This window comes from Malaclemys terrapin, chromosome 2 (genome assembly GCF_027887155.1).
Source record: "Malaclemys terrapin pileata isolate rMalTer1 chromosome 2, rMalTer1.hap1, whole genome shotgun sequence".
Classification (NCBI taxonomy): Eukaryota; Metazoa; Chordata; order Testudines; family Emydidae; genus Malaclemys; species Malaclemys terrapin.
In genome coordinates, this window is record NC_071506.1 from 61,130,595 (window position 1) to 61,157,430 (window position 26,836).

A 26,836-nucleotide genomic window follows, 5' to 3' on the forward strand; every position below is an offset into this window, starting at 1 on the left:
ACTTCCTGTGCCTCCAGGGCCCTATGTGAGCTAGTGTTTCACTGGGCCCCTTCTCTAGTGGTTCAGGTGAGCTGCTGGGTGGATGCCTGGGGACCTACAGGCTTGGGTACAAGGTCCGTAATCATTCTTTTTACCCCATTTCCTAAGGATGCCCTCCAGATGTTAGTGGGCCAGGTTTTCCACGGTGGGGTTTTGTGGAAGACATTTACCAGGACAGGAGTGAGTACATTCTCTGATGATTCCCAGAAGTGCTTTTCAGAACTGTTGCCTTCCCAATCCATGAGATATCAGAATCTATCCACCTGATTCTGGCATCAAGGATCTCGTGGACAACGTACTCATTCAGGTCTTGAATATATGCTGACAGGGTGGTTGGGTGTGGTGAGGGAATGGGTTATGAATGTGGATCTTCACAAGTGATATATGGAAAATTGGGTGTATACAGAGAGAATGGGGTACATCGAGTTCAAAGGTGATGGGGTTAATTTGCCGTGAACTCGGTAGGGGCCGGGTAACCAGTAGTCTAATTTACGAGATGGTCTATTTGTGTGTTGTTTTTCATCAAGAGCCATACCTTCTGGCCCACAAAATGGCAGGCCACTCCTGTCATTGATGGTCTCTATATTGTTTGCATCTCTTCTTGGCACCATCCAGGTGAACTTTTCAGTCATGGTGGGTTTGACATGTTTGTTGTATCCAGTCAAAGGCTGCTGCATTGTGGGAAGTTGCAGGTAGCTCTGAGTAGAACCAAGGATGGACCCCATTGTGATGGGGTTCCTGGGGTGCAACCTGAACTGTGGGACCATTGAGCCCTCTGTCCCACTAACCTGTGGTGCTGTGACAAGCTACAAATCTCTGGGAGATACTGCACTTACACAGACATCCACGGGTAAGGATACAACCAACTGAGTTACATGAATGCTTCTACCAGCCACTCATGAACCAACAATAGAGAGGCTCCAGCCAATTCCCCCCAGCTCCCCAGCCTTGCACCTGTGGAATATACCATCTTGCCCAGTCCACCCCTCCCTTGATGTGGAGAACACACACACTAGCCTTTGTAACCTGAACTGAGATTTCCCAAAGACTTCAACCAAAACACAATATTTTAGGTAAAATATAAAACAGATTTATTAACTACAGAAAGATTTTAAGTGATTATAAGTAGTAAGTGTAAAGATCAAAGTTGGTTACCTAACAAATAAAAGTAAATTCACAATCGGAGTTCTATAAACTAAATAGGATTTGAATCAAGAAGTGTCGCACCCTGATGGTATAAACAGGTCACAGATCTTCAATACACAGCCTGGAACTCTCTTCCAGCCCTGGACCACCCTCCCCAGTTCAAAATCTTTGTCCTCCAGAGTGTTTCCAGGTGTTGAGTTGTGGGGGGTGTAAGACCATGTCATGATGTCACTTCCCCTTCTTTTATAGTTTCTTCCAGCTTGATGGAAAGATCTATGCTTGTGATGTTGGGGTTCACCCCCATTAGCCAAGCAGCCTCCATTGTCTACATGCTCTCTCTGAGAAGTCTCCATTGTATAGTTCCTGGGATAGTGGATTTTCTTTAATGGGCCATCAACACGTCTGGCTACTCCATTGTTATACCTGAAAGGCTGGTTGAGGGTGTTCCCAACCTCACAACATATTTCAATAACACGCATATAGCTAAACTTCATAACTTCACATAGATGATAGCACATACAATCCAACACGATATTAATGTTCAACAGATCAAGACTTTTAAAGTCATATTTACTCACAAAGAATATTTTGTATAAAACATAATCATATCACCATGGTGAATATGGGGGTGCCAGGGTGCTACTCTGAGGTTCAGAGTGACACACCCATGTTTAATAAAAAAGGCTTTGCCCCACAGAAGCATGTTCTGCATTATTGCATACAAACTCTGTAGAAGGTAGCAGCAAGGACTAGTAATTCTGGTGGAAGCTTATGTATCATCGAAGATACTGCTCCAGGATCTGCTTGGTTCTCTTTGCATGATTGTTTGTCTGAGGGTGATAGGCAGAGGAGAAGCAGGAGCAGATGCCCAAAATACAAATAGAGTATCATCAGAAGTGGGATGGAGGTTGAAGACCACAGTCTGAGATGATGCATTCCAGGAAGCCATGTAGATGGACAACTTAGTCCACCCACAGTTGGGCAGTTTTCTGAGAAGAGAGTAGGCCAGTACAGAGGATGAAGTATGCCATCTTTGTGAGGTGGTCCACTACTATCAGAATGGTCATGGATTCAGGTAAATCAACTACAAAATCTAAGATGGTGACTTTTCAGGGGCCAGGTGGAGTCTTGAGGGATTACAGGAGTCTGAGATCTTTATTGTGTGGCATCTTGGAGTGGACACATATGTTGCAAGAAGCCAGACAGGTACTGTAGCCCACATGCAAGGCCACCAGAAGACATGAGAGACTAGGTGCTGAGTTTTAAAACAGCCAAAATGTCCTGCCAAAGGGGATAGTCCTAAGAGTCCTGGGAGGGACATATATATGTCTTTTTAGATAGGCTACTCAATCTTGGATGTCGTGGTATTCCTTTCTTATGACTTCCTGCTCATCAGGAAGGATCTCATGGACTGAGGCTTATTGTTTGAAGGTGAGCAGATCTTGGTAGTGAGCCATGTCCAGAAAATTATGAGGCTTGAGGATGCAGAAGATTTTAGGGTTCAAGTCATTTTGGTCAGTGTAATATTTGCTCTTCTGGGACAATGCATCAGCCTAGCTATTTTTGGTTCCTGGATGAAAAGAGATTACAAAATCAAAGCACAAAAAAGAATAAGGCCCATCAAAGTTGCTGGTTGAGATCTTTGGCCCTACACAGATATTCAAGTTTCTTATGATTGGTGTACGCATGGTGAGGTACTGGACCCCTTCTAGATAGCAGTGCCATTCTTTGAAGGCTGTCTTAATTGCCAAGAGTTCTTTGTCCAAAATTTTGAATTTTGCTCCATGGGTGTGAGTTTCCTAGACTAAAAGGCTAATGAATGTGGCAAGTGTTGAGGACTGTGCCTTTGGGGAAGCACTAATTCGATTGCCAAGTTGGAAGCATCCGCTTCAGTGATTGAAGGCTTGCAAGATGTCAAGGTGGACTAATATAGGAGTGGTGGTAAGTGCAAGTTTTAGTTGCTCAAAGGCCTGCTGGGCCTTGGGAAACAAGAGGAACCTGGTGTTTTTGCGGAGCAGGGCAGTGAGAGGAGCAATCCACTCTGAGAACTTCAGGATGAACCACCACTAGAAATGGTGTAGTTCATGAACATTACATAGTGCTCCTAACTTAAGGACTGCCTTTACCTTGCACAGGTCTATTTCAATACCAGCAGGAGATAGGATGAACCCTAGGAATTCTACAGAGGACTGTTCAAAGGCACATTTTTCTAGCTTAGCATAGGGTCCATGTTAGTTTAGACTCTTCAGGACAGAATAGACTTGCATGGTGTGTTGTTCAGCATTGTCTGAAAAAATAACTATGTCATCCAGATATGCTACCACATATTGGTCTAGAAAGTCCCAGAGTACATCATTAATAAAATGTTAGAAATTGAGAGGCATGTTTGTCAAACCACAGGGCATCATGAGATATTCCAAGTGATAGTAATGCATTTGAAAGGTGGTCTTCCATTCATCCTCGCTCTAACATATGCTAAATTGTATGCTCCACCCCAGAGGTGTAGTTTTGTGCATACCCAGGCAGTGCTCACATGGTCCATTAGCTTGGGGATTAGTGGTAACAGGTATCATTTTTTAATGGTGACCTAACTCGGGGCTCAATAGTCTACACATAATCAGAGGCTTCCATCCTTTTTAACAAAGACGACTGGCACCCTGGCAGATGAAGTGGACTTACGAATAAAGCCCTTGCCTAGGTTAACCCAAAGGAAGATGCATAGTGTGGCTAGTTCGGGCTTGGACATGGCATATATATGCCTGAACTGAATGTTTGCCCTTGATTGTAGCTCAACTGCACATTTGTAATCCTGCTGGGGGGGCAAGGTTTGATTTTGGTTTTGGTTGGTTGGTTTCTTTTAAGACATCCTCTGTATTTGGATGGAAATCGAGGACAAAAATAGTGGATGGCTCTGCCTAGTCAGCTCCCTGGCATGTGACTGCTGGGGAACTACTGCACACTGCCCATTTCCTGGGGTCAAGCAGTGCTGCTGGCAGAATTCTGAGAAAAATTCAACTTTTAGTTCATGCTAGTTGATAAGGTGGTGTGTGGGTGGCCAGCCAAGAGATCCCCGCATGTCCCTCTGATCTTGGGTAATGGAGAGCACTGAACTGTAGGGCTCAATGCCCTTGGATAACAATCTTAAGGGGAACAGATTCCATGGCCAGTGGTCATGTTGTTTTTAAAGACATACAGTGTAACTCTGTGACCATCTGTAAAATACATACACAAGCATATGTGCTTTCTTTCTAATTAGGTATTTAGTTTCAGGAAGTAGTCAGTTGACTGATTTGGGTCATCATCCAAGTGAAAGTTTGTGTGTTACTTATCACCAGATCTTTGCTCAGCCATCAGCGTTCATCTCAGTTATTGTTCACAGTAGGAGTTGACACGGCAAACACAGGTGGAGTGAAGGATGATCACGACTACAGTATTTTCCTGAAGTGCTAGTGGGCAACCTGAATTGCTGGAAAATAGAGACAGTTAAATGTGCCTATCCAAGCTAGATATTTGATGTCACCAGGACTCCCAGGTGGCGAGCTCAGGACCTAGGTCCAGGTGTTTTTGACTTTCAAGAAGTGATGGGCTGCAGGAGCAGGAAAGAGGCAAAATGGAGGTGTTTCCAGGGCCTTTTATAGCTTCTGCCATGTGGAGGGAAACCCATTGTTTCAAACAAAGCCCTCAGCACAGCTAGTGGAAAATTACAGGTAAAAGATGGGAGTTTGGAGTCACATATCCATCCATAATTTTGCTTAGTCACAGCAGGAAAGTCCATTATCTGTAGATAGGCATCTCTCATGGTCCATTGTGAGTTAAGTGTCCTTTTGATGGGCCACTCAATTTGAATAGGTTTCAGAGTGGTAACCATGTTAGTCTGTATCAGCAAAAAGAATGAGGAGTCTCAATACTCCAACAAAAAACTTCAAAAACAGATTCCAATGAGAAACTGCAGAATTGGAATTAATTTGCAAACTTGACACCATTAAATTAGGCTTGAATAAAGACTGGGAGTGGATGGGTCATTACACAAAGTAAAACCTATTTCCCCTTGCTATTTTTTTCCCTCTACTGTTACTCACACCTTCTTGTCAACTGTTGGAAATGGGCCATCTTGATTATCATTACAACGGCCACCTCTGTCCCCTTAATTAAGTTCCCGTATTTCAACCAGGTTACCATGAGCGATATCACTCTCCTGAGGATTACACAGCAAGATAAAGAGCGGATGTTGCTTGAATGCCAGCAAACACTGGGACCATACGCTGCCAGGCTTTGTCAGGCAATGATACCAGATTACTTGCTGCAAGCATGGCGTGGTCAAGTGTCCTACCATGGAGGACGGAATAAGGCTGCACTACCCAGAAACCTTGTGGCAAGGCTTTTGGGGTACCTCCAGGAGAGCTTCATGGAGATGTCCCTGGAGGATTTCCGCTCCATCCCCAGACACGTTAACAGACTTTTCCAGTAGCTGTACTGGCTGCGAATGCATCCCAAGTCCTCAGGGCAAAGTAATCATTAAAAAAACGCTTGCTTTTAAAACAAGTTTTATATTTTAAAAGGTAAACTCACCTGAGGTCCTTTCCATGGGGTCATGGTCTTGGATACTGGCTTGGGAGGGTTGGGAGGGTACTTCAGTCAGGCTGAGAAAAAGATCCTGGCTGTTGGGGAGAACGGAGTGCTGGGTGCTCTCTGCAAGCTCGTCCTCCTCCTCCTCCTCCTCCTCTTCCCCATCCGCAGAATCCTCAGGTGTAGCTGATGAGATTACCCCCGCCTCGGAATCCACGGTCACTAGCTGCTTGTAGACAATTTTCAAATAGGAAAAAAAGCAGGATTCATCAGACAAATTATGTATTTGTTCAATTCTAATAGTGACACTATTTTAAATGATCAAGCCTAATTTTTAAAACGGAGCCTCCACCATTATTGTCACAATTATTCACTTTGGATTATTGTTGTTGTTGTTTTTCATTCTGCAGCCTACAGCTGTACATTTTCTATTTAGGTGCTAAACTCTTAAGGGCAAAGATCTTATCTTCTTCCCTTTGTACTTGCCTTAAAAGTATACACTGCACTATCAGACACTATTGGAGGTACATTAAGAAGAAGAAAATTGGATTCTATTCAACTCTGCCACATTTGTAACCTTTGGCAAACCATTTCACCTCTGTGCCTTAGTTACACTGTGTGCAAATTGGAAATGGTTATGCTTCCCACCTTACAGAAGTGTTATGAAGCTAAATGCTTTAATGTTTGTAAAGTGCTTTGAGAATCTCTGTTGGATGTTGTCTTGAAAGTGGCCTTAAAAGTGTTTGTTTTTTAGAAGGATGTAAGAAAGATAAGGTATCAAATAAACCTTTGTTAAGCAACTGCTTAACTGATTCCCCATATCACCTTTCTTAGTTCTTTTAATTTCAATTGTTTAGCTAAAAAAAAATGACTCAGTTGAAATTAGTTTTAGAGTTCATTAAATATCCTTAACAATAGCAACTATAATAGTATAGGATATAAGAAGGCAAAAATGGTATTGGACTATGATTTGGCTACATAAATTAGAAAATTGATTGATATAACCATTTAGTTTCTTCTTTGAGTAAACGCAGACATGTATTCCAAGTAAGTGTGTGCGCCCTGCACACTGGAGCCAGAGACTTTTCCCTAGCAGCACCTGTAGAGGGGTGGCGCTCGTGTCCTGTGCCTGTAATTCCTCCTCTGGCTATATGAAGCGGCGGCGTCTCAATCTCCCTCAGTTCCTTCTTACTGCCCATCAGCTGCAGTTGGAACTTTGTGCAGTGGTTGCTTCACAGCTTTGCAAATTTATATCTTAGCCTAGTTTGTTGTATATAGTTAATAATTAGTTAGTTTTAGTTAAAAGTTGTGGTAGTGCTCACCAGGGATGCTGTCACTGGGGTTCGAGCATTGCCCTTTGTGTGGAGTGACCCCCACGCATGGTGCTTGCTCTGCCTTGGCAAAGCCACCTTAAGGAGTATTACTTGATCTGCAGATGATTCAAGAAGTAACTCAGGTGGTGTGGGAATTTTGCCTTAAGCAGCACCTGCTTGAGCAGGCAATGAGGCCTGACCCAGTACTGAGGCCTTCCTCAGGCCTCAGATTGCCCTCTGGCTCAGAAAGTGCTCCAAAGTCCCATTCCAGGGCAGGGACCTCTTTGAAGAAGCGCAGTTGTTCTCCGTCATTGGCTCCAAAGAAGAAGTCACATAAGATCGATCAAGAGCACCCCAGGTCTTGGGGCAATTCTTCTGCCTCCTGTAAGAAGAGCACAGCCCAACATGGTGCTGGTTCTGGCACAAAGGATGGTGTGGGTGCTTCTGACCCTCCTTCGGTACAGGGTAGGGAAGGCAGACACCCTGTATTATTGACTCTGGTTCTGGTCTCTGGGCATCTATTGAGTCCAGTACTGATGGGAATGATGTCAGTACCAATAGTATCAGTGACTTTGGGATACCAGACTGCGGTGGACCTGCTGTACCTTTTGGTTCTATCCTCGCTGCATGTCCAGGACTTTGCAAGGCTGGCACTCACAGTGGGACCCTAGTTGGAAAGTGCTGCTGAAGTTTCAGTACTGCGCCACAAAGCACCTCTTCTGGGAATTGGTATGGGACACAATACCAGAGACAGTACAAGGCTCTTTGGTAGTTGGCTTTTCCTCAGCACCAACAAAATTGACCCCTCAGATGGTTCCATGGAGGTTGTTGCCACAGTCAACATCAAGGCACGCAGAGGCTCCGGTACTGAAACTTACACCAGGATCAACCTTGCCTGTGGCACCAATCATTTCGGTACTGGTGGTGCCAGCTACTATGGGAGCACTGAACCTGACCTCGTTCTGGGCTATGGATGAGTCAGATAACCTATTGGCTCCCTCTGGAGTTGTCCCCCCCTCCCGTGTCTCTGAGGTCCCGAGACTCCTCTGCTTGAGAGTTGAGCTCCTCATTCTCCCGCTCCACTTTGTGACAGATTTATGTTACCAATCTGCCTGTGGTGTCAGGTGATCAGGCTGAGGCCACAGGATCTTTAGGGGAGGAGATGAAAGAGCACACCAAGTGTCTGAATTTTAAAGCTTTATTAATAAAATAATAAAATAACAGTGTAGAGTGCTGGGGATCCCCCATGTCACTCAGAGGAAGGAAAAAGCAAAGTGTTAGTGCCCCAAGCTCTAACCCACTTTCACACCCACACTACCTGAGGCTGGCCAAGCCTGGGTGTAACATAAGAAGAAGGGGAGGGGGAAGAGTGGATGGGAGTTCTTTTCCTGTGCACGGGTCGTCCAGCGTCTGCTGTGATCTCCAACTTGCTTTGGCTCTCAGGAGGGTTTTTAAGTCCTGGGTTCTTTTGGGGGTATTTCGTTCAGGGACCTCTGCTCCTGGTGCTCTTTGTACCAGTCCAAACCGGCTCGCCGTGGCCTCTTCGGCTTTCCCAAAACACACCGGCTCCAGAGACTTTGTTTTCCCCGCTGTTGGCCTTCGCCGTCTCTCTCGTTTTGCAATTTCTGCAGCCCTGCTCTGCTCAGCTCTCCTTTTCTCACGGCTGGCCGGTGTTGGGCAGATGTGAATGCAGCTGTAAACTTCTTGTCGAGCCCATGGCCTTGGACCGGGGCCAGCATCTTATCTTCAGATGGAGCTCGCTGAAGTGTCGAGTTAACCTGTTCTCTGCTCTCTTCCTTCTTCCCCCTTTGGCCTCTCGCAACCTGCAAAGGAATCTTCCACTTCACACTCACACACCTTTGATCCTCCCTTTAATGCCTTGCAATGCTTGCAACCGTGTTAGCAACATACAATGCTAATTTGCCTCCCCATGGGACCCCCTGAGGGAGGGAATCCTTGGGCCTGTGGCAACTTCACCTGAGAGAGTCTGCTTGTCCCTGGTGTACTGCTACAGCTATCAAGGTTGGCATGTACCTCAAGGCCAGGATGGAGGTCCCTGGCCCAGCACCTATAGGTCACCAATGCCTTACCCATACCAGTGGCAGCCTTGGGCACAGTGAGAGGCTCCTCACTCTCGGAGGTCTCGCTCATAGTCGAAGTCAAGAGCAAGGTCCCCTGCTCATGTGGCATTGGTGGGTGTGGACCAGACACAAGTCCAGACACGTGTTGTTCCCCTGCCCATGGAGCCACCACAACTTCTGCATCTGGAGGTGCTGCCCCAGGAGCAGGACCTGTCCCCTAGACACTGTCAGATTGGGCTATGCCATCCAGTTCCAATCCATGCCCCCCTCATCACCCTCACCCTGTTCCTCTTCAGGGATCCCTTTCATAAGATACTGCTCTTTGAGCAGGTCAGCTCTCTGATAGAACCTCCTCCACCATTCCCAACGCTGTGAGAACAGTGCGGTCGTGAGTTCTACTCCTGGTATTTCCTGATACCAAAATCCAAGGGTGGGATGCGGCCCATCCTTGACCTTTGCAGACTCAACAAGTTCATCAGATATTTAGAGTGTCCATTTGGAACCTCATCAGCTCTCCTCCTTTGTCTCAGAATGATTGGTTTGCTGCTCTGGATCTTCAAGACCCCTACTTTCATGTGGCCATTCTACCAAGTTACAGGAAGTATCTTCACTTCATGGTAGGAGACCATCAGTTTCAGTACACTGTTCTCCCATTTGGTCTCTTTTCTGCCCCCTGAGTCTTGACCAAATGCATGATGGTGGTCATGGAGTACCTCAGAAGGAAGGGAATCCATATTTTCCCTTGCCTTGATGGCTGGTTGCTGAAGGGCAACTCCAGAGAGGAGGTTCTCACCCATGTTGACAGCATGCTATGTTTGCTCGACCATTTGGTACTCATTCTAAACAATGTCAAGTCAACTTTATCCTCCATTCAAATATAGTTCATTGGGGCCCTGTTAGATTCCATGACATCAAGGGCATTCCTGCTGACCAACCACTTCCAGATTATTTGAAAGCTATTCCTCAGTTTGCAATCACAACCATCCATGGCACATGTGCCTGAGCCTGTTGGGCCACACATCCGCTTGTACCCAGATGGTCCATCTTGCCAGGTTATGTCTTTGTCCTCTTCAGATGTGGTTCAGTACACTTTATGTCCCTTTCCTGCATTCTCTAGACAGGTTGCTTTGCGTTCCTCCATCAGGCATGGAATCTTTGTGCTGATGGGAGTCTGCACACAATGTGTGCCAAAGGGTCCCCATCGCTCAGCCCTTTCCCACTAAGTCAGAGGTTACCAATGTGTCCCTTCTGGGTTGGGGAGTGCATCCTGACTTGCTGAAAGTGCAGGATCTGTGGTCAGAACAGGAGGCCACACCAAGTTTTGGAACTTCGAACCATCCACAACATGTGTCATACCTTCTGGGATTGGATCAGGAATTCAGTGGTTCATATACTCACGGACGATACCACTGCGATATACTGTATGAACAAAAAAGGGGGACCTCATTCCAGAGCACTCTGTCTGGAGGTAATCAACCTATGGCAGTTCTGTATCAAAGAGGACCTCACCCCAATAGCAGTCTGCTTACCAGGGGTCCAGAACCATCTTGCGGATTATCTCAACAGGTTTTTTCCTTGAGTCATGAGTGGTCCTTAAAGACGGAAGTTCTTCAGATGGTGTTCACTACGTGGCATCCCCATGATCAACATCTTTGCGACAATAGAAAACAAAGTGTTGCCTAGTCAGCTCTTGAGAGGGGCCCAGCCCGGGCTCCCTCTCTGATACTTTCCACTGAAGCTGGAAGTCAACTCTGTTGTATACATTTCCTCCTGTCACAGTCCTTCCTCAGGTCATGGCCAAGGTGGATCAAGCCAGACTCATTCTCATTGCCTTGGCATGGCTAAGGCAGCACTGGTTCTTGGATCTCCCTGTGCTGTAGGTTCAGCCTCCCATGCCACTTCCTCTCCTTCCTGATGTCCTCACCCAGAATCACAGTCGCACCCAGCATACGGCGACCAGTTCCCTGCACCTTATGGCATGGCTACTGCATGGCTGAACGAGGAGGAAGGGCATTGCTTGGAGGCTGTCCAACAGGTCCTACTTAACAGTAGGAAACCTTCCACTAGAACAGCCTACTTGGCAAATTGGAAATGGTTTTCCATGTGGTCCTTGGCTCATGGGACCTGTGACGTTATCTGCTTAAATATGACCATGTAGATCATTGTTGCAACCACGGTTATATATTTGCAACAAATCTTGTACAAAGGTTGTCAAGTAAGGTATCTATGGAAAGGTTATGATTTGCTGAATATGATTATGCTAGTTGTATGAATGTATCATAGCTTTAAATACAAAAATGAGTATTGGCTGTATACCTGGATTTCAAATATTTGCTCCTGGGGTAACGCCCACAAGGTATTTAGCCTGCATATCTTGGAAGGACTATTCAAATTGAGTGGCCCATCAAAAGATGATTTAACTCACAATGAAAGATGCCCATCTACTCTGAATGGACTTTCCTGTGAACATGCTGTTTGAGGTATAGGTAATGGCTTATACTGTGTCTAGGTGGAATCATGCATGGACATGTGACTTGCCCATGTGACTCCAAACACTATCTTGTCACCTATGCTTTTCCACTAGCTGTGCTGAGGGCTTTGTTTGAAACAATGGGTTTCCCTCCACATGGCAGAAGCTATAAAAGGCCCTGGAAACACCTCCATTTTGCCTCTATCATGCTCCAGCCTCTATCCTGCTCCAGCTTCTGGACTATGGACTTATACTAATGGGAACATTCTAAACAATGGACTGAGGACCTTCCAGTGATTTGGAAGCAACCAGAGACTTGACTTAAGCCAGCAGTTTATTCTGTTACTGCTACAAGCCTGAACCAGGAACTTTGCATTTATTGTATGTATTTGATTCCTTTAAACAATTTTAAGTCTCACCTAGGGTGACCAGATAGCAAGTGTGAAAAATTGGGACGGGGGGTGGGGGGTAATTGGCACCTATATAAGAAAAAGCCCCAAATATCAGGACAGTCCCTATAAAATCGGGACATCTGGTCACCCTCACCTTTCTTTCTTTTTATAAATAAATCTTTAGATTTTAGATACTAAAGGATTGGCAACAGCATGCTTTTCGGGTAAGATCTGAGTTATATATTGACCTGGGTGTGTGGCTTGTCCTTTGGGATCAGAAGAACCTTATGTTTGATGAACCTGGTTTTAAAGAACCACTTGTCTTTAAATCCAGTGTTTTTGGGGGTGCTACAAGCACTGGAATATCTAAGGAAACTGCTTACCTGACTTCTTATTAGCCAGTGTGGTGAAACAGAAGTTTACTTTTGTTGCTGGTTTGGTATATCTTATGGAGGAATAACCACCAGTTTGGGGTGTGTCTGCCCTATTTCTCAGCAGTTTGTCCTGAATTTGGTATTCTCAGTTGTGACCCACTGAGGCACGGTAACAGAGGGCAACTCTCCAAGGGGCAGATGACTGCAAAATGTCCACCAGCTTGTGGGGATTCTCACGCAGGATGCTCAAGGATGCAGCCACATGGCGCAAAAGGTCTTGATATGCCTTAAAGTCCTTCACCATTGAAGGGGAGGATGGACCTGGTAGTACAGCCTTGTCCAGAGATGAGGATGAGGCATGTAATTGAGCCAAGACCGGATCTTGCTCCAGGGATAACACACCCGGACAAGAAGGCTCTGGAGGCTCCATGGGGAGGAAAACAGCTGGAGTCTCAGCCCGTTGCTGATCTGTGGACACGACTGCAGATCTGGCGGGTGCTTTTGCTTTTGAATCAGACAAAGAACAGGACTGCCATGAACAAGGGCCATCCCACTGATTCCAAGGAGGCCACTGATGTGGTTAAGGCATTGATGGCCAGTAGGCACCTGACAAGGGCCTCTCTTCCGACCATGAGGCACGTGCCAATCTTGGGGACCATAAGAATCCATTAATATCGTTCACTGGGTGATGCAGAGTGGGAGGATGATGACCTTAACTTGGATGTGGAAGTCTTGGGATCCTGGTGACAAGAGGTGAAGCGAGACTGTTACCATGGAATTGAAGGGTGTGTTACCCCAGAATTTGATCAAGCTAATTGTTGCCATATTGTGTGCATTCTCCCACCATGAATTCATCAAACAGAATGCCACATAGTTAAGGGTTAATTTGGACTAGCAGGGCTTTTGGAGGCAAGGTCAAATACTAGCTGCAGACTTGCAGTTTCTGCTAATCAGAATAGGAGGCGGGGAGAAAAGAGTCAACAAATTATGAGACTGAAAGAAAATAAGTGGGTGGAGACACTGAGTTTGGGCACCTTTGATATAGAAGCTTATTATGATTAAGATTTTTAGGAATGTTTTGTGGATAAGTAGTTTGCTGAAGTTAGGAGAAGTGATGATCCAGTAGGGGTCACTATGAACTATGTGTTTTGTAAAAATTAATTATAAAAAGACTAGATAATAGAATGTACTTTGGAGCAGTTCTCTGAAGCTATCCAGAGAGACTTTTCCCTGACACCACACTCCCCAGTAGGGAAGCGACTGGCCATCGCTGACTTGCTGCTAATTACTCTATAGCATCTCAGATTTTAGGTAATTATTTGGGATGTCTGTGTGTGCTTAACTCTAATAAATAGTAGTTTTAGATAAGAGCACGCTTACTTGTATCAATCTGTCATCTGCCAGAAGCGCTGTGTTCCCATTGATTTATTCCTGATGATGCCAGGAGTGAAACAGTTAAGTTACCACTGCTTTGGGTTCTGAAAATCCTGGGTAACAAGAACAAAGGGAGACAGAAGGCAATCTGATTAATATGTTGCCCAGAATGAGGCAGGAAGCCATCTCTGTCTGCAGGGCCGGCTTTAGCAAGAGCGGGGCCCGATTCATGGGGGCGGGGCTTGCTGCAAGCCCCGCCCCCAGGAATCGAGCCGCGCTGCGGGAGGGACGGGGGGGAGTGACGGAGTACATCAACAGAAAGGGCTACTTCTCTCTGGTATTGCAAGCACTGGAGGATCACCATGGTCATTTCACTGACATCAACATGGGGTAGTGCATGGCACATGCATCTTCAGGAACACTGACCTGTATAGTATGCTGCAAGCAGGGACTTTGTTTCCAGATCAGAAGATTCCAATTGGGGATGTAGAAATGCCAATTGTGATTCTGGGAGACCAAGCCTACCCCTTGCCCTGTGGCCCATGACGCTTTATACTGGAAACCTTGATTGTAGCCAGGAGTGCTTCAACATCAGGCTCAGCAGGGCCAGAATGACCACTGAATGTGCCTTTGGCAGATTAAAGGGTCACAGATGCTGCCTTTCTGGCATGTTAGACCTCAATGAGGAAAATATTCCCATGGTCATTGCAGCCTGCTGTGCTCTGCTTAACATCTGTGAAGCTAAGAGGGAAAAGTTTCTGCAGAGGTGGAGTGTTGAGTTGGATCGGCTGGTGGCTGCTTTTGAGCAGCCAGATACCAGAGCAGTTAGAGGGGCATAATGGGGGCTATTTGAATCAGGAAGGCTTCGAAGGAGCATTTTGACAATCAGCCCCAATAACGTGTTTTTCTGTAATGCATTGGGCCAGGCATTGTTTTCTAGTACCATTGAGTGACCCTTGTAATGATTGCTGTGTAAGCATTAATTGTAGTTTGCAAATGTGTGTGAATTTCAGCAGCAACCCGTGTGTATAGGAGACAATTAAAGATTCATTTTAGTTCTATAAATAAATTTTTACTAAACAGCTATACAAACATTACTATTTCCTACATACATAAACAACACAGTGTCTACACTGACACAGCATCGCTCTAACCGTCATAAAAAACTCTATGCCTCTCATCAAGGTGGTTTTATTATGTCGGTGTAGCAGAAGAGTTAAATTGGTGGGAAGAGCATTGCAATGTGTACATCTCCACTGCCTTTTGTCAAGAAACCTGTGTAGCATAGACATGGCCTAAGCTGGCCATGTCTGAAGACTGACTGCTGCTAGGCCCAGATCACACACTTCACTACAGAAGCCCCTGCCTGCAAGCAGGATCAGTAAAAAACCTGAGAATTTAGTGACAGATCACAATTTTAACAGTTTTTAATCCACCAGTTACAAATTAACTATCTTTAACTTGATTGTATATGGGTTCACTGGGATTCTGTACTACTAATTTTGTAGTGATCAAATTTGCCCAGATAATACTAGTAGCAATGTATTAATTACAGAATATATCATTATTGTATATTCTTAGAACAGGACACTTAAGAAAACACTCATTATCTAGAATATCTAAGTTTATTTCATAAGAGTTAATTTCAAGGTAAGACTTCTTAACAGGCAGTGGTGAGCGGGAGCCGGTTCACACGAACCGGCTGTTAAATTTTGAAGCGGTTTTAGAACCGCTTGTTAACTGGCTTCCCTGCGAGGGAAGCTTTGATGGGCTCCGGCCGGGAAGCGTGTAATTCCTCCTCCCGCCCACCGGGGGGCGCTGCGCTGAGGGAGCCATGTGGGCTGGCTCCTGGCCCTGTTGCTGCTGCTGCTCCTCGGACCTCTGTCCCTGGGGCTCCTGCTGCTGCCTGGTGGGTCCCTGGCTGCTCTGCTGGGCTTGGCCTGTGTCCTGCTGCTCCGAGCTGCTGCCCCTGTCTGAGTACCCACCATGCTGCCCACAGCCAGCCCCTGCTGCACCCCCTGCCCGCAGCCAGCCCCTGCCCACAGCCAGCCAATGCTGTACCCCCTGCCCACAGCCAACCCCTGCCTGCAGCCAGCCCGAGTCGCACTTCCTGCCTCCAGCTAGCCCTGCCCCACGCCCCTGTCTGCAGGCAGCCCCACGTCCACTGGTGCCTGCAGTTCCCAGGGCAGTAACCCTGCATACCTGCTTCAATGAGGGGGGCAGGGAACAGCTGGGACCCAAGTGTGAAAAATCGGGACGGGGTGGGGGGGTAATAGGAGCCTATATAAGAAAAAGACCCCAAAATTGAGATTGTCCCTATAAAATTGGGACATCTGCTCACCCTAGCACACCCCCAGAGAATGGTGGGACCCACACATGTGAAACAGAGCTCATTTCTAGTTCAGGCCCATCTTTTTAAAAAAGAACTTTAGGCAGGGTTAACATACATCGTGAAGATGTTAGGCTTTTTGGTTCTTAAATCGCCATCCGGGCAGAAGTTTTAAAATTTAAAAATTCCTCCCGGGAAAATACGGACGTATGGTAACCCTATTGGTACAAAAAATACATACTGTGGCACATCCCTTAAATCAGAACTTTTTATAGGGAACTGGTTGTTAAGATTTTAGCAGCTCATCACTGTTAACAGGGGTGTAAGTAACATTAGCTAAACCTCAAAGATGTTATTAGTAAAAAAAAAAAAAAGTGGTGATACCCCATTCAGAGGAATTCTGGCTCAATATGAGTACTGCTGGCCTCTTAAAGGCCCACTTTCAGCCAGTGAGAGGAAATGTGCATGGAGCTGAAAGGAATTTTGAAGCACATATCATTGTATTTATTTTTGACACTTGTAATATCAAAATATATACTATAAATATTAAATGAATGTAAAATATGATACTCAAAACCCAGAAATGTTGCCTTCTCTATAAGGATATATATATGAATTTTCACTATAGAGAAATAAAAGCTGAATATTAAAAAAACAGCTCCAGGGAGGGAGGGAGAAAAAAAGTTGTTCTCTATAAGTGAAACAACAAATGAATACAGCTTTATCTGTCCTGTCTAATGTAATCTAATCTATGTAGCTATCATATTTTCAATATGTTTTTCTTAAAGTCCCAGCTACTGGAATCCTGTGATTATTATTACCTCTTCCAAAATATATTACTTTTTAAAAATATCATGATTTTAAAGACAAACTTGTGATTTCTTGTGTTTGATTCAAGATTGTTGAATGCTTTGGGGGGGGGGGAGGGAGAAATGGCAGTACTAAAAGCTGCCCATTTCTGACCATTTTATTGGGGAGAGGAAGTCATAATACTCAAAAACCAGTGGGAGAACACTTTAACCTGTCTGGCCAGTCAATGTCAGACCTGCGGGTAGCTATATTACAACAGAAAAGCTTCAAAAACAGACTCCAACGAGAGACTGCTGAGCTGGAATTGATATGCAAACTAGACTCAATCAACTCAGGATTGAATAAGGACTGGGAATGGCTGAGCCATTACAAACATTGAATCTATCTCCCCTTGTAAGTATTCTCACACTTCTTATCAAACTGTCTGTACTGGGCTATCTTGATTATCACTTCAAAAGTTTTTTTTCTCTTACTTAATTGGCCTCTCAGATGTTGGTAAGACAACTCCCACCTGTTCATTCTTTCTGTATGTGTGTATATATATCTCCTCAATATTTATTCCACTCTATATGCATCCGAAGAAGTGGGCTGTAGTCCACGAAAGTTTATGCTCTAATAAATTTGTTAATCTCTAAGGTGCCACAAGTACTCCTGTTCTTTTGACATATCACTGTGTGCCGCAGTGTCTACTGCTGAAGCAACAGAGGACAGCCTTATATTGATCTAAGATAGGATGTAGGACCCAGGAACTATTTTAGGGAAGTTAACTAATGGAGTCAGTGGTCACCCTTCCAGCTTCTGAGTTTCATTCAGCTCCATATGTGACATTTTATGCACTAATTTAATGAACTGATTTGCATATTTGAAAATAATTTTCATATAAACACAAATTTCACCTTAAAAATAGTGCGGACTTAGTGATGGTGAAGGTGTTAGCCTACTCAACAGCTCTGGAAAACAGAACCCTCCATTTTTTTTTTACAGGTCACCAATGGGAAACTTTCACTCCTATGCTGCCCAGCCAGCATTCATCACCCCTCCTATGTTGGGGAAGAGGCTGTTAGGATATAGATATTCAAGCCTGTCTCTAAAGGCCTATAATTTAAGAATTTAGGTATGTTTATTATTTATAGAGGTATAAAAGAAAGAATCTGTGTAAGGGCCTTCTCTCACTGTGACAGTCTGAGGCCCTGTTTAGTCATACTGAAATAAGGCAATCTGGGGCTGTTAGGAAGGTGATCCGATCTATCAACTCCAGAGAAAGGGAAGAGCCTAGAAGATGTAAAAGGAAATTTAGTTTGATTGTTTTCTGTCTGGTAAGAACTCACTTATCAATAGACAGCTGGGAAACCCTTATGTTTGTTTAGATGTAGTTGTGAAATCCTCACTTCTGTATTGTTTTGTATGTTTATTTGCATGGTCTCTGTCTGGTTCTGTGATTGTTTCTGTCTGCTGTATAATTAATTTTGCTGGGTGTAAACTAATTAAGGTGGTGGGATATAATTGGTTAGCTAATCATGTTACAATATGTTCGGATTGGTTAGGTAAATTTTAGTAGAATGATTGGTTAAGGTATAGCTAAGAATATTACTATATAAATTAAGGGCAAACAGGAAGTAGTTGGGATTCAAAAATAAGGAAAAAGGAACTTGGATTTAAGCTTGCTGAAAGTTCACCCCAATAAACCTTCGGACTTCGGGTACTGTTGCTCTCTGTTCATGCGAGAAGGACCAGGGAAGTGGGAGAGTGAAGGAATAAGCTCTCTAACAGAGGCTTTTGGGTGAGGGAATGTCTTCTTGGGAAAACAAGGTGGGACAGTCTGAGATCTGGGGGGTAGCGGGCACCTGGGCCTGAGGGGTTTAGGGCAGCCTCCCCCATTCCCTTCTGTTCCTTTGTAGTAGTCTCTGGGCCCCATTCTGTCCATTTCAAGACCCTCCCCCATTCAGCCCCCTTCAATTCTCACTTAGTTGCTGATTCTGCCTCCTAACAGGGGCTTACCCTATAGTGGGCTCTAGAGGTGACCATATTTTGTAAACCAATCTGGAGACACACAGGGGTGGGAGCAGAGCAAAGTAGCCAAGACTGAAAATTTAAGTTGTGGAACTTAGCGAAGCAAATTTTTTAGCAGCTTATATTTTAACAGTTGCACATATAAACTACAAATACAAAACAAATATGTATATAATCACTGTGGAGTGACATTACTAAAGAAGCGCATTCAGACACCAGTTCCAAAAGATACAGAAACACCGTTCAGGAACGTGAGTTTTCTGTATCCAATGTCCATACAGACTATTTAAAGAATCTCTTTTGTCACACCACTGCCAAAGCCATTTATGTTTCACAGATTTATCAATGAGTGCAGTGTTATCTCCATATTTCAAGAAAACCAGTATGACTTTATTGCTTCTGCTAGTAGATTCCACGTAGAGATTAACCTCCATCAACCATCACACAGCCACACAATCGACAATAATGTGGATATAAAGAGTGCAATAATTGAAATGAGAATTAACAGAAATGACATTCACCACCTAGTGGCACATTATAAAACTACAAACACAATGGTTTTAAACAGTTTATATGTATAGTAATACAAGAGTCCCTCTTAATTTTTCTGAGTTCCCCCAAAATGGCTAGGATATAGAAATAGTTTATAGATGGAAAACTCCCACCCTGGGACCCACATAAGAAATTGTACTCACCAGTATTCCCGATGCTGGCAGCACCAGAAAAGCTTGCTGGATTAATAGCTGTATTTCTCTGATGAGTGTATTTGTTTTAGAATTTTAATGTTCTTGCTCAGTTTGTTGAAGAACTCAAGACAGGGCAAAATAGAGATTGTTTTGACAATGAGAATGGCTTTCACAATTTCAATGTTGCACCTGGATTTTTCTGCTGTCTACAGGTCATTCATGACAGAAAACACCCTCTCAACTGAAGCACTACTGCAGGCAGGCCCAGGATCAGTTCTGCCATTTTTTAAATATATATTTGTGTGTGGTACTGAGGATTCCCTGAAATGCTTGTTTACTTCATCCCATCTGCCACATACTGTGATCGCTGTAGTTGTGTCATTCCATTCACAGTTTCCCTGTCACAAACTCATTTAACAGAGTTACTTCATCAAACAGTGCATCCCCATTAATTGTCACATTCTGGCATTTCTTCAGCAGTAACTCAGCTGCTGTTTCAATCGCAGATTGTAAAGGAACTTTCTTTAAAAGTAGACACTTCAAATCTCTCAAATCATCTGTATGCTTTCCCCATGCATGTATGTATTTTATGGCTGCACTGAGGAAAGATCTTGACACATTAAGGTAGCATGATGTCTGCTTCTTCTAGGTCTCTAAGTCAGAGGTCCCCAAACTGGGGGGTGCATAGATGGGGCCTGGGCCAGCCCCCACACCACCCAGCTCTGCTCCTGGCCCCAGCCCCTGTTCCACTCCCGGCCCCGCCCTCAGCTGTGGCCATAGCATTGGCCCCCTTATCCCTGTCCACATCCCCCTATTCCGGAACCATGGCCCTGCTCCTGGCCCTGGCTCAGGGGTGGGGGTGTGGAGTGGTAAGGTGGCATGAGGTAAAAAGTTTGGGGACCACTGCTCTAAGTAGTTTTCTCACTAAACCAGACACAAAGTCTTCTTCATCCCTTGTAACCAGCTTCTTTTCAAGATTGTTTAAGATACCGTCTGACTCTACTGCATAGTGATCATGTCCCTCAAGTGATTTGATTGTGAGATGAAAAAATGTCATGTTTGCATGGCTAAAAGCAAGCCAGAGTTTGGTACATGGGTCTTCAAATATTTTTTGAAGAACTTCTGGACACCTTTCATCTGACAAGTAAAATGACTTCAACGACTCATAATGTTGAAGGATCCTCTCTAAAGCAAATAATATCAACAGCCATCTGACATTACTGTATCCCAGTACACTCTGATATTCTTGTCCCTCATACTCTTAGAAACTTTTCAGTCTTTCCACCCGAACAGTGAATACATGAAAATATCCAAAAATCTTAATTGGAATGCTCTCAACGTCTACTGGGATTGCATCTCTTGCTGTTGGGGCATAGTTGTGAGCAACGCATCCAAGGCCTACCACTTCACTTTTAAAGCTTGCCTTTACTGTGGTGTGTAAATTCCACCCCCCCACATACATCTGTATATGCTGCCAAAGTTTCTGTTTGTATTATCTTCTTAGAATGCCACCACCTTACTTTCGATTCCATACTTATATTATATTATATTATATTCATAATATTTTTATCTCAGCTGCAATAAGTTCTGATGTCTCTCCTTCAACAAAAGTTCAACAAAATCCACAAATTTAGTTTGCACACATGAAAAGCCTTCATAAACCTTGAAATAGTAAACTAAGACAGGAAGCAATTTTATGTTTGTGATTCGATGTTTGCAGACACTGACACATATTCAACATACTTCAGGTAGTTCATCATTTGCCCATGGAACAAAAACATTTGCAACTATTGCTTCACACTTTGTCAGGGCACACGAGAATTTGGGGTTGCTGAATTTTTTTATTTAAATTGGAAGTACAGTCCATGAATTTGAAACTGTGATTATGTCTAATAGTATGATATGCATATATTCCTTTTGGAAAAGCAAAGTCATACTCACTGTGTTTGCTCAACTTTTGTGAAAAAATTTGGTAACAGAAGTTGAACTAGCATGTGCTGTCAGAGCAGTTTTGCGTCTAATGGCACCTTCCTGTTTTTTTATAGATGTCCTGCCTCCACTCAAAATGGAAAATACTGCCTAGCATATTGAATATAATACTGATGTTTCTTTTCCAGTTGGTCATAAATATGGAAAATCCTTTGGAAGCTGGGTTGTTAAAGCAGCATTTATGCTTTTTCGACAACTCCATTTTCACTTTACACTGAATCTCAATTGTGTTCTATATCATACAGCATTCAGCCATCGTCATAGCTATGGCAACTGCAATAGTGCTGTACCATCTATATCATAGCTAATAGTAATAATAACAATAGAAATGTTCTGGATATTTCTAACTATTTATGCATTGGACATATTAACCAAATAACCAACATATGAAAGGGTATTCACATCACAACAGTATTCGGGGACAAGTTTTGTGAACTGGGGACTCTTCTGGGGACATTGTTTGCCTAGGGATACAGTACCTCAGTCAGGGACTGTCCCCAGAAAACAAGGGCCTATGGTCACCTGCCAGGGCTGTACCTGCGGCTCCAGCTCAGCGGGTTGCTGTTTCCCACTGGAATCCGACAGGCTTGAGATGCTGCAGAACAGAGGTGCCCCCAGAGCTGCCCCATATCTGACTGGCAGCCCTGATGCCCGCCTGGTTCACACCCCCGAACTCGGGCCTGGGCCGCACGTCGAGAGCAGGCGCGCGCCTGGGCTGAGATTAGAAGGGCCGCTACCACGTGCATGAAACGTTCTTGTGTCTCTTCCCCCTCCCTCATCCCCCCTTCACCAATGGGGCTAGGCGCGCGCTCCACTTGCAACCCTCCCTAACAGGGCAAAAACATTCCAAGGCGCGAAAATATCGCGCAGGCGCACAAGAGAGACGAACTGGCCCGGACCGCACCGTTCGCCTCCAAAACATCCCCCCCTCGCCGTTACGTGATGACGGTTTGCGTGGAGCCGGCCGGGCTTGCGCGTTGCGGAGATACACACACGCACACACAGAGTCCGTCCGGCTCGTGCCTCCTCCTGGGCGACTGCGCTCGGGGCTGTTCTCAGTGGGGGCGGCACGGGCGCAGGATCCCTCCTTCCCGCGGCTCCACCCTCACCCTCGGCTCGCTCGGGACCGCAGCGCCCCGGCCCCTCCCGCCAGGAGCGCGCGCCGCCTCCTCGTGCTGGACAATAGCAGTGCCGAGTGTGTCTCACCCAAAGCGGTCCCCCGGGCACCAGCGCCCACCTCCATGAGCGGCGCCCGGACGGCCCGGCTGCGGGGCTAGGAGCGACAGCGGCTCCCTCCGGCAGCAGAGACAGCGGGAGGCAGCGGCCCGGGGCTCGCCGCCTCCTTCCTTGACAGCACTCAACTGCCGGCCCCGCTTCCCCGCCCCCCTGCGGCGGCTGCTGCTCAAGGACCCCTGCGGGCTCCGGGGAGGAACCGGCCCGCCCAGACGTGACTCTTGGGGTAGGGTGACCAGAGAGCAAGTGAAAAAATCGGGACGGGGGTGGGGGGTAATAGGCACCCATAAAAGACAAAGCCTCAAATATCAGGACTGTCCCTGTAAAATCGGGACATCTAGTCACCCTATCTTGGGGGCTGAGGAGGGGGGGCCCGGCCAGACCCGACGCCGGGGAGAGGGTGGTGAGGCGGAGCCGGGCCCCTCTGTGTTTTAATTGCGGGGTTTGGCTCTTCTAGCACGTTTGCGCCCCCGCCCCCCCATTGCGCTGCGGCGATTCCCGGCGCAGGCAGGTGCGGCGGCCGGTGCCCTGGCGCGGCTCGGAGCGCCGCGGCTCTTCAATGGAAGTATGTTACCAGCTACCGGTGCTGCCCCTGGACAGGCCGGTCCCGCAGCATGTCCTCAGCCGCAGAGGGGCCATCAGCTTCAGCTCCAGCTCCGCACTCTTCGGTTGCCCCAACCCCAGGCAGCTGTCTCAGGTAAGGCCCCCGCCGCCCTCCCAGAGCCGGCTCGGTGACCACCCGGGTCAGTCAGTCTCAGTTTACACCCTTAACGCCATCTCCTCCCCCCATCAGGCTCGGGCAGTCACTGGGTTGCGCGCTCCCTTCGCCCCTGGGCTGGCTCGGGAGGTCACTGGGCTACACACAGTATCACACACCTTTTTTCTCTCGCAAGACCTCCCACAACCGGTTTACTCAATCATCGGGCTACACTCCGTGCTCCCCCACCAAGATACCTCAGTCACTTAGGCTCCTTCTCTCCATCCCTTCCTTTGCATGGGGACTTGTGTATTTGTAGCTGTATATGTTGTTTCTTGCAAAGGTATCTGCTACCATTTAGAGAAAGCAATGCCCGCAAGTTGATAAAATTCGCGTTTATGCCCAGTTTTGGTCGACATTACAAATGTGCAACCAAGCTTGGAAGCTTCCTTGAGCTATTTAAGGTTTGATGGCAACAAATTACCTTCCTGTTAAATTACCCCATCAGTAGCCTATTCATTTATCCCTTCAAATATCTATGGTGGTGAAAAGAAAATACTACCTATATTCTATATTTCCTGTTGCTAGTTACCACTGTTATCTTTTCCTAATTGATTTCAGAGCTTGCAGTACATTCTTATATAAGTGGCTTTCCAGAGTCAGTGAGCCTTTTGCTTTCTTTAGTTATTTTCAAAGTAGGTTTGAACAGTTCTTAAGTTTTCCTTTCCTCAAAAAGCCAAAAGTTTTTGGCGAGGTTTACATTTTTTTTTTTTTGGCAGTATTATATTGAGCAGTGTATGTTCAGAGTAAAACATTGCTGTAATGGTAAGCATTTCTCCTTTTTTTCTGTAAGAGTCAAGCCTTAGAGGTCTAGTTGCAGTAAGACCATCTTTGGCTTTTTAATTCTCATGGCATCTTCCCTGTGCATATTAAGGATTCACAAGATGAATAACAATCAGAGTTAAAAAACAAAATTTTGAAGAGGATCTGTTTATAAAAACATTCAATACAGGTGATATGAGAAAATAGGTTTTCCTTTCTACTGATCTTTTTGTTTCTATCAATATGCTGGTGAAGTTTTCCTGCAAATTGTGATAAACAGACCTTTGCATTTTCAAAGGGACTTTATTCAGACTTCAGAGGTGGAATTATAATAGAAAAGGTAAATATGTTTGAGTTGTGTTTAGGTAACTCTTCCCCCCCCCCCCCCCCCCCCCTTAAAACACTGTCACTTGTTTGCATGTTTTCATATATTAAAAGAAAACTGCTTTCCTATCCCTTACCAAGACAGCTCTAGTTTGTGCAAGTGCTTTTGGAGAGTAGGGTTGCTGGTCTCTTTTTGTTTAATAGCAATTCGGGCTGTCAAGCGATTTAAAAAAAAAAAATCACGATTAAACAATAATAGAATACCATTTATTTAAATGATTTTGGATGTTTTCTACATTTTCAAATATATTGATTTCAATTACAACACAGAATACTAAGTGTACAGTGCTCACTTTATTTTTTTTTTATTACAAATATTTGCACTGTAAAAAACAAAAGAAATAGTATTTTTCAGTTCACCTAATACAAGTACTGTAGTGCAATCTCTTTATCATGGAAGTTGAATGTACAAATGTAGAATTATGTACAAAAAAATCTGCATTCAAAAATAAAACAACGTAAAAGTTTAGAGCCAGTAAGTCCACTCAATCCTACTTCTTGTTCAGTCAATCGCTCAGACATACAAGTTTGTTTACATTTACAGAAGATAATGCTACCTGCTTCTTGTTTACAATGTCACCTGAAAGTGAGAACAGGTATTCACATGGCATTGTTGTAGCTGGTGTCGCATGATATTTACATGCCAAATGTGCTAAAGATTCATATGCCTCTCCTTGCTTCGGCCATCGTTCCAGAGGACATACTTCCATGCTGATGACGCTTGTTTAAAAAAAAATAGTGCATTAATTAAATTTGTGACTGAACTCCTTGGGGGAGAATTATATTTCTCCTGCTCTGTTTTACCTGCATTCTGCCATATATTTCCCGTTATAGCTGTCTTGGATGATGATCCAGCACGTGTTGTTCGTTTTAAGAACACTTTCACTGCAAATTTGACAAAATGCAGAGAAGATACCAATGTGAAATTTCTAAAGATAAATACAGCACTCGACCCAAGGTTTAAGGATCTGAAGTGCCTTCCAAAATCTGAGAGGAATGAGGTGTGGAGCATGCTTTCAGAAGTCTTAAAAGAGCAACACGTCAATGCGGAAATCACAGAACCCAAACCACCAAAAAGATCAATCTTTTGCTGGTGGCATCTGACTCAGATAATGAAAATGAACATGCAGCAGTCCGCACTGCTTTGGATTGTTATTGAGCAGAACCCATCATCAGCATGGATGCATGTCCTCTGGAATGGTGATTGAAGCATTAAGGGACATATGAATCTTTAGTGCATCTGGCATGTAAATATTTTGTGACGTGGGCTACAACAGTGCCATGCAAACACCTGTTCTCACTTTCAGGTGACATTGTAAACAAGAAGCAGGCAGCATTATCTTCTGGAAATGTAAACAAACTTGTTTGTCTGAGCGATTGACTGAACAAGAAGTAGAACTGAGAGGACTTACTGGCTCTAAACTTTTACGTTTTATTTTTGAATGCAGATTTTTTTGTACATAATTCTACATTTGTACATTCAACTTTCAAGATAGAGATTGCACTACAGTACTGGTATTGGGTGAATTGAAAAATACTATTTCTTTTGTTTTTTTACAGTGCAAATATTTGTAATCAACAAAGTGAGCACTGTACTCTTTGTATTCTGTGTTGTAATTGAAATAGATATATTTGAAACAGTGCGATTAATTGCAATTAATTTTTTGAGTCAATTGCATACGTTAACTGCGAGTAATCGACAGCCCTAATAGCAATGCATTGTTTTTTTGTGTGTGGGAATAGTGTTGGTAGTGGGATTAAAGGAATACACAAATTAAGAATTATGTGGAATTAAACATAAAGAGAATAGCTGTAAGGAAACAAAGTAGGTCATTGTTTGGTATAATGTTGATTGTATCCATTATGCATGCAGTTTAAAGGAATGCAAATTTCTTGTTTGTATGAAAAATTATTTTTCATTGTAATTCTTCCATCAACCGCTTTTTCTATAATTTTAGTAATAACTGTTTTGTCACTAATAGAGTTGGCACCTTTAAGGAGTAGAGATTACAAATAAATCTAAAAATATTCTCATTGCGGTAGCTGCCAAAGTCTCCAACTTCAATGCCCTGTAATGCTATGTATGCCCTGTGCAAATATAGAATGAGTCTCTTGCCTGAA

The 26,836-nt window shown here is 44.5% G+C and overlaps 2 protein-coding genes across 5 annotated transcripts in view; one reads left to right on the forward strand and one right to left on the reverse strand.

The window, feature by feature from the left end:
- Positions 1–23,423, reverse strand: part of DNAJC5B (DnaJ heat shock protein family (Hsp40) member C5 beta) — a 79,212-nt gene extending 55,789 nt beyond the window's left edge. The window contains exons 1-3 of the mRNA XM_054021099.1: positions 23,394–23,423; positions 13,762–13,868; positions 5,755–5,977 (exon numbers count right to left, since the gene is read on the reverse strand). The gene's annotated coding sequence lies outside the window, so the exon portion shown is untranslated. The remainder of the gene's footprint in view (positions 1–5,754; positions 5,978–13,761; positions 13,869–23,393) is intronic.
- PDE7A (phosphodiesterase 7A) overlaps positions 22,907–26,836 on the forward strand; it is a 147,419-nt gene continuing 143,489 nt past the window's right edge. For all 4 annotated transcript variants that reach the window (XM_054021090.1, XM_054021091.1, XM_054021092.1 and 1 more), the window contains exons 1-2: positions 22,907–23,038; positions 23,270–23,509. In XM_054021090.1, the coding sequence (XP_053877065.1) occupies positions 23,372–23,509 (138 nt within the window). In that variant the 5' untranslated portion in view covers positions 22,907–23,038; positions 23,270–23,371. The remainder of the gene's footprint in view (positions 23,039–23,269; positions 23,510–26,836) is intronic.